Source organism: Primulina tabacum, chromosome 11 (genome assembly GCF_025594145.1).
Source record: "Primulina tabacum isolate GXHZ01 chromosome 11, ASM2559414v2, whole genome shotgun sequence".
NCBI classification, from domain to species: Eukaryota; Viridiplantae; Streptophyta; class Magnoliopsida; order Lamiales; family Gesneriaceae; genus Primulina; species Primulina tabacum.
The window spans coordinates 3,517,794-3,526,080 of record NC_134560.1 but is presented as its reverse complement, the minus strand read 5'-3'; the positions used below and the strand labels follow the sequence as shown (position 1 = coordinate 3,526,080).

General features: G+C 36.4%; 1 protein-coding gene across 1 annotated transcript; it reads left to right on the top strand.

The window, feature by feature from the left end:
- The first annotated feature begins 4,243 nt into the window (after nucleotides 1-4,243).
- LOC142518913 (9-cis-epoxycarotenoid dioxygenase NCED1, chloroplastic-like) lies at nucleotides 4,244-6,907 on the top strand. The gene has a single exon (XM_075621772.1). It carries the CDS (start codon nucleotides 4,693-4,695, stop codon nucleotides 6,532-6,534), a length of 1,842 nt encoding a protein of 613 aa, XP_075477887.1. The 5' UTR covers nucleotides 4,244-4,692; the 3' UTR covers nucleotides 6,535-6,907.
- Nucleotides 6,908-8,287: the final 1,380 nt, after the last annotated feature.

The window sequence follows — 8,287 nt, the reverse complement described above, 5'->3', positions numbered from 1 at the left end:
TTTATAAGAGTAAGGGGGGGATGCATTTAAAATTGATGTTTCCAGGTGTAAGAGCTCGAGAGGTTTTGTCGGTTCTTGTCTTGTATCCATGGTTGGGTCCCTAAAAAGATTAGTGGATAGAATTTGTCAGCAATTATTCTATATTCTTTTTTGCCACATTAATCTGGTTTACGAATAAATCAATTATACAACTTCTGGTTCTAGTTATGCGGGTATGTGTATTTACATATTTTTTTTAATGAAAAAAATTAATACATTGAGCCCATAAATATATTCATGAAACAATTTTTTTTTGGAAAAAAAAAAAAAGAAAAAGAAAAAGAAGAGAAGCTGGATATCAAGGTTATGATGTGAAAATCTCAAGGTCAATCAAAAAGTTAGGCCGGAAAGTTGAGATTGGGACAATATAAATTATCCGATTAGTTTCCGTTGAATATTCATCATTATATTCCATCGGGAATGCATGTCCCCCCACGAGCATAGAATCAATTAATTGAAGGGTGGTCCGCTACAATTGAAAGCTACGCAAAAGGGTTTTTAATTTCTCATGTTGTCTTTTTTATTATTTTACAAAATCATATATAACTAAATTGACCCGACCCGAACTCCCTGTTGCCCAAATATCAACCTGCCTCACATTTGCAACCTGCAATCCTCGTGCCTCCATGTGATAATCCGGCCATAATGGGTCATCTTGAAGATTATAATGTTCCTTTTCTAAATAAAAAAAAATGGGCACTCCCTGTACATTAATTGTTTCATTAATTATCAAATTTGCATTCGTAGGTTGTGATTGTCCACAAGTTTAAACGAAATAGTATGTATTTCAAACAATTTTTTTGGGTAAGCTAACAACTCTCGTATCAACAATTTTTCGAGTGAGTCTGTCGTATAGGGTTTTCTAAGTGCGTCTACAATGACTAACGTCATTTGCAAACTATTGTGTTAGATCAGAGGTTTATATATAGTGCATGCTGAATAATTTTCATTCATAAAATGTTATAAAATTCAAGTTTCGATTCCTTAAATATATTGAATCATCCCTTCATTCAATGTCATTCCCGAGTTTCGGAATCAACACTCAAATAAATGCATTTGATCGATAGTTATTTCAGTTAATTTAGTTGTTTACTCGGTCTTTGCCAAAGTCCAAGGTTCATTGCTTCTTGTGCAACCTTTGAGCAAGATACCTATAATCCCGCCGCTAGCTCGCTCGCTTAAGGGTGGGAAAAAATACCGAAATATCGAAATGCCGAAAAATCGTACCGAAAAAAATACCGAACTTATCGAAAAAATCGGTATACCGAACATTTCGGTACGGTATCATACTGTACCGAAATGTTCGGTATCGGTATCGGTATGAAATATTTTTTTTCGGTATTTCGGTATATACCGAAATACCGAAAATAATTTTTTATTATTATTATTTTTTAAATTTAAGTTCGGTATACCGAAAAAATGTCGGTATACTGAAAACATTTTCGGTATACCGACAAAATTTTCGGTGTCGATACGGTACCGGTATGAACTTTTTCCATACCGAAAATTCGGTATACCGAATGTGCGGTATACCGAAATTTCGGTATCGGTATCGGTATGAAATTTTCGGTACGGTATACGGTACCATAGTTCGGTACGATATACCGTACCGTACCCACCCCTACGCTCGCTCGCTCGCTTTGGTTACGACTAGGTACTTAGACTCATGAGGTACGTCGCATGCTCTTTATATATATTCGAAATCACAAATCTCAAAGTAAAACTAAATATTTTGGAAAGTGCGTACAATCTCTCCGAAAAACATTTATTCATGGGAGACAGTTATTAAATACATATGAAATATTTATGCCAAGTTGATATTGACCACAGGATCAACTGGTAATTAGGAAGGGTTAAGCATGTGGTAACATGCTTATGTAACACGGATATCACGGGTGATCTTTAAAGCAACAAGTTGGGGGCTTTGTCATTGCCAATTATCACCCAAGAATTTCTTGAAGGAGATCTCAAAATATATGTTTATATTATTTACCAACTTGTACATTACTCTCTAGTTAATCAAAGCCCCACATGCCCAATTTGATCAATGAAATATCTGGGAATTAATTACAACTTAAACCACATTAATGAGTGTGTGTGTATATATATATATATATATATATAATGGCTGAGTCAGGAAAATTGGGCTACACGAGCTAAGATTTTAAATTCTGGAATCTTTTAATTATGATAATGCACTCTTTGATTGAATAAAAAATAAGTCTAAATCTGCTCGAAAAAGGAAGACGGAAAATATTATATATTCAAAATTAAAGCTTTGAGGTGGTATGATTTTGTTCAGTAAAATGGAAATGGAATTTTTTTTTCAATTGATATCTTAGTATATGTTGGAAATGTACATAATGTATTTATGCCAAATGTGTTGGAAATTAATGGAATTTTCGTCTTTTAACGTATCCAACGAAGCGCTTTAATTTATACATATAATTTTGTACAGTTTGTCACCTTGAAAAGGAACACGTATCCATATGAAGAATCATTTGTTTATGATTTTAAAGCTGAGTATGTGGCCGCGATGAATATATATATATATATATATATATTTTACAGGGCATGAGAAAATTTAAAATCGGTGTTTCATAATTGATAGATATGAAATCATTGTTGATTTTTTGGTAAAGGTTAGGGTCATTCATTCATAGAATATATAGTACTAACCTCAACTCGAGGCCGAGCTTTGGCTCTAATGGTCTCACCTTGTTTCCCCATTGTAGTGACTCATGTTCGAATCCTATATATATATAATATATATATATATATATATCACATTCGGCCATTAAAAAAATTTCAAGATATGGTTGTTAACATATGATTTTGATGTGATCTATTCTTTAATTGATTAGTCAATGAACTATGATCTAGAAATATGTAACTCCTGCCAAGTTCCAAACCGTTTGACTGGTTGTATTTGGATCCAAGTATTTGAGTAGATTTGATTTCAAATTCACATGTAAATTGATTCAAAATAGAATGAAGAATTTGAAATCTCATGATTAGCTGAGTAATTTTTAAGTTTCAATTTTGAAATTCATTTATCAACATTTGTTTGGCCAAAATCTTTGAAGTCCAATGATAATAGAAGCCCTAAATGTGGAGAGGACCCAGTAGACAAGTCCAGGAAGGGGTAGGTTGAAGACCACGTTTGGGGGAGTTGGTCCACGATCCACGTTGGACGATCGTGGAAAATGATCAAATCGTTCGGTGGATTGGAACAAAAACTGAGAGGAAGAATCAGAAAAGGCCCCCGACAAATCAACACTGAAAAAAGCTACAGCAAAAGCTCTGCAGAATCCTCTCAATTCTATGCATGTCTATTTCAATTTCTAGCAGTCAAGTATTTGAATTTTTTACATATTCATTCAACTTTATTGTAGAATGTTGATCAAAATTCATAACAGCATATTTAAGTTTGATTTTGTCAATGGATTCTCTCTATAATTTCTGTATTTTTCTCAGTTTACACGTTTAGCTTTAAAGCCATTTCGAAGGAATTATAACTAACGATCGAATCGAGACTCGCAACGCTTGATAAACGAAGTCAGGTCATTTCACATTTGGCACGAACACGCGCCTGGCACGCCCGCAAATTTTCGAGACAAACAACTACATAATATACTCTACAATGGTCCAAAAGTGATATAAAGTTCGAACAAAGAAACTAAAATTAGGGGGAATAAATTTACATTTTTAAAATTAAATAATATAATATATTAAACTAGATTGTGAAATATATCGGTATAAAGACGTAATTGTTTTTGAACGGACTAAAATCTCGCCAATAGTTGGTCATTTGGATTAAACCCAAAATCAACTAATTAAAAACACTTACCATATTTAAGACGAATGAATTTTGATAATTGTTTAATGTATTAAATAGAAAATAATCAATAATTGGATTGCGGTTGTTAAACAATTTTGACTAGGTAATACATATTGCTTCTTATCCCTTTTCCATTCACACTTTTTTAGTCCTGATGAATTATTGACGTTCTATGTTATCCCCAATCCTAATTTCTGTGAATGATTCAATGCATACACAATATTCAAGGACTACAGTTTGTCTACATCTTTTGTTTGAAAATGTTGAGATATGAAAGGAAACCATAAGTTGGAATGCCACGTATTAAATATCGAATGAACCAACCAATTTCCATAAATCCAATTCCACTCCATATTGGAGAAGAGACTTTTCCACGAACCTATGTTTTTTGCTAGTACCAAATTACTTTTTTGGTCCAACAATTAAGCTAACAACCTTAATCTCAGTTCCCCACAATTTTAGGTTCCAACTTTCACTCAAAGTAAGAATTAATATAGAATGAGGACATAGCGAATAATAAGTAGATCGGGCAGAGATTTGCGGGTGTTCATTTATTAACGACCCCGCTTTCCAAATAACTAACACGTGGACTTCTCTTGCATGTGACAATAGGACCTCCATCCCCCACTTCGGCTCTATATATGCTCACTTCCCTCTCACACCACACACTCACACACACACACTCTCTCACTTTCCCTTCTTCCTTCTCTCTGCTTTGCCTTATTCCTAAATCCAAGAACACCGAAACACGCACTAAAAACGCTTAAAAATTTCCTTCTCAGCCACTTCTTCAGTGCCAAAATAGGGAGGGTATGGCCACTTCAAGTACTGCGGCTACAAGTTCTTGGGTCAAGCCCAAATTGCCTAATCCACTCGTAAGTGATATGGGCTCTTCTTGTACGAAGTGGGTGTCATTCGGTCAGCCCAATGGATTACTACCTAAACGAAGCAGCACCAACATAAGATGCTCGCTCCAAGTTCCAGAACTTCTCTTTCCGAAGGAGTACACAAAAACAACAAAATATCAAACACCTTCGATACCCACCTTCACCACCCAAGAAACCAATATCAGAAAAGCGATTTCGTCTTCGTTTCCACCGAAGCCGAAGTGGAACTTCATTCAGAAGTCTGCGGCAACGGCTTTGGATGCTGTGGAGAGTGCGCTGACTGCACGTGAGCTGGAACATCCTTTCCCTAAAACAGCAGACCCTGTAGTCCAGATCGCCGGGAACTTCTCTCCGGTGCCTGAACAGCCGGTTAAACACGGGCTTCCGGTTACCGGGAAAATACCGGATTCCATTCAGGGCATGTACGTCAGAAACGGTGCCAATCCTCTGTTTGAGCCACTCGCCGGCCATCACTTTTTCGACGGTGATGGTATGATTCACGGTGTTCAATTTGCTGACGGGACTGCTAGCTACTCCTGCCGATTTACTGAGACTCAGCGGCTAATCCAAGAACGGGATTTGGGCCGCCCTATTTTCCCAAAGGCCATTGGCGAGTTACACGGCCATTCAGGTATTGCAAGATTGCTGCTTTTCTATGCTCGTGGGATGTTTAAGCTGGTTGATCATAGCCAAGGCATGGGCGTTGCAAACGCTGGATTGGTATATTTCAACAACCATTTATTGGCCATGTCTGAAGATGATTTGCCCTATCATGTGCACGTGACTTCAGACGGTGACCTCAAAACTGTGGAAAGATACAATTTCGATGGCCAGCTGAAGTCCACCATGATTGCTCACCCCAAGCTCGACCCTGTTTCTGGTGAGATGTTTGCTCTGAGCTATGATGTGATTCAGAAGCCGTATTTGAAGTACTTCAGGTTTTCAAAAGACGGCGAGAAATCAGAGGATGTTGAAATCCCGGTTTCTGGACCGACAATGATGCATGATTTTGCAATCACTGAGAATTTCGTGATCGTGCCGGATCAGCAAGTGGTGTTCAAGATGTCCGAAATGATCAGAGGGGGTTCTCCGGTGGTGTATGACAAGGACAAAGTTTCCAGGTTCGGTGTATTAGACAAGTATGCGAAAGATTCTTCCAAGATGAAGTGGGTGGAAGTGCCTGATTGCTTCTGCTTCCATCTCTGGAATGCATGGGAAGAGCCTGAAACAGACGAAATCGTCATAATCGGGTCCTGTATGACTCCCGCTGACTCCATTTTCAACGAATGTGACGAGAAATTACAGAGTGTTTTATCCGAAATCCGGCTGAATTTGAAGACTGGCCAAGCAACAAGGAAACCCATCATGTCAGAACAAGATCGGGTGAATCTAGAAGCAGGAATGGTGAACAGAAACAAGCTCGGAAGGAAAACCCGTTACGCGTATCTAGCCATTGCAGAGCCATGGCCTAAGGTTTCCGGGTTTGCTAAAGTAGACCTCTTGACCGGGGAAGTCCAAAAATTCATTTACGGGGACGAAAAATTCGGCGGCGAGCCTCTTTTTCTTCCCACAGATCCCAATTCTGAAGCAGAAGATGATGGCTATATTCTGGCCTTCGTTCACGACGAGAAGGCCGGGAGATCAAAGCTGCAGATAATCAATGCGATGACACTGAAATTGGAGGCCTCAGTTAAACTTCCATCAAGAGTTCCATATGGGTTTCACGGTACCTTCATCAACGCAAAAGACTTGGCAAATCAGGCCTGATCTTTTTCACTTCTCTTTCTCAGTTTTTGCTGTGGACAATTGCCAGAGGGAAGGCATAAATTTACTTCCCCGGAGTCTCTCCACTCTTTTAGGAAAGAACCCTCCTTCTCACTATATGGAGCGTGTGATAAATTTTGACGTTTCTCTTTTTGTGAAAAATATATTTCTTGTGAAGGGATTTTTGGAGGGCCAGCTTGTAGCTTTTCGGTGTAGGTAGAAGCATGGAAGCTCAGCTGGTTTCTGCTCATTCTCTCGCACACTATGTTTAAATCAGATGGAATAGAATTATTATTATAGTCACACACATGTCCTGTATTTACAAATAATCTTCTCTGTAATCTTGTACATTATCAAGGGCTGACCTTTTTACTTACCTTCCCAATTTCTTCAGTTTTCTCCTATACTTTTGGAGCCTCTGAAACCCGATATGTCATGGAACAATCAAACCCTCACATTGAAATATCAACCAAAAAAAAAAATCACAGTTTAATATAAGTTGAAAGATATCTCTATTGGCAACAAATGCATAAAAACTTAGACATTAAATAGATAATATCATGTTATCACGGAGATATATGTGATTTTCTTGTACAACGAAAAACGAAAAAAATATTCGAGTAAAAACATAAACATTAATTATTACAAACAACATCCGAAAAATGATGATTGGTTTGTTTACATTTACCTTTGTCCAAATAAGGTCAACTTTTAAGGATTTTGATCATATGGGACAGAAAAAAGTAATTAGGAGATGGAGACTTCCGAAGTTCAACGAAAAGTCGAAATGTTTTCTCCAGTCAGATGTCAATTCTCATACAAAAAGCAGTATGCTAACCGTGGCTTCCTTTGATTGGCCAATTATACTCTACTTTTGGAATTGTATGTCGTCCAATGGCAACATCAAGTGCCAAGTGATTTTATTAATGCCAAAGGTCAATTTTTTTTTTGCTATCATGTCGTCCACTTATTATTATTTCCTGTTTCAACCTTCAAATGCGATCAAGACTTTTGAACAACCGGATAGGTTAGGATTTAAATAATACCATCCCAAGAAGTATTTTTGCCAAGTACGTTAAAACATAAAACGAAATATTAATTTATACAATATGTTTTTTTATTTTATTTCTAAAAAGTAAAAACATATAAAAAGCTCTCAATTGTTCTTTAAAATCTATAATGAGAGAAAATAATTGATTTTTTAATTAAAAAACGACTGTACAAAAATCTTATTCAAACACGTAATTTAAGTTTTTTTCACTTATAAAATAATAAAACAATTTTTAAAGTATTTGTGCAAAAAATAAAAATAAAAAACCGGTGAAGCACAGAGAAAACCCAGGTCTTCACCATTATTCTCACGACAATTCCCGCGGGAAGAAAAGTTGAGCATGATTAGTCCAGTGGGTACAATTATATATCATAAAATAAAAATATATCATAAATCCAAATTTATATTATATTCGCCAACAATCCGTTGACCTAATCGCAAGATTGATATGCAAGAAGCGAGATCTTGAGTTCAAATATCATTTGTATATGAGAGTTTTCTAACTAGACAGACCAGACCATCTGTATTTATAATTATCTATAAATACTTTAATATTTGTGTAAATTATCTTTCATTCGAGAGACACCCTCGAAAATTTGAATTAAGTCGGAGTTTTTTGAAGATATTTGGCAGCAATAATGGAAGGCATGGTACAATTTTTATTTTAAATAAAATAATAGACAGGGATATAGATGTGTAGTGTAC

Excerpts from the sequence above, each read along its gene's own strand:
- LOC142518913 (XM_075621772.1), top strand. The coding sequence starts at position 4,693 with ATGGCCACTTCAAGTACTGCGGCTACAAGTTCTTGGGTCAAGCCCAAA.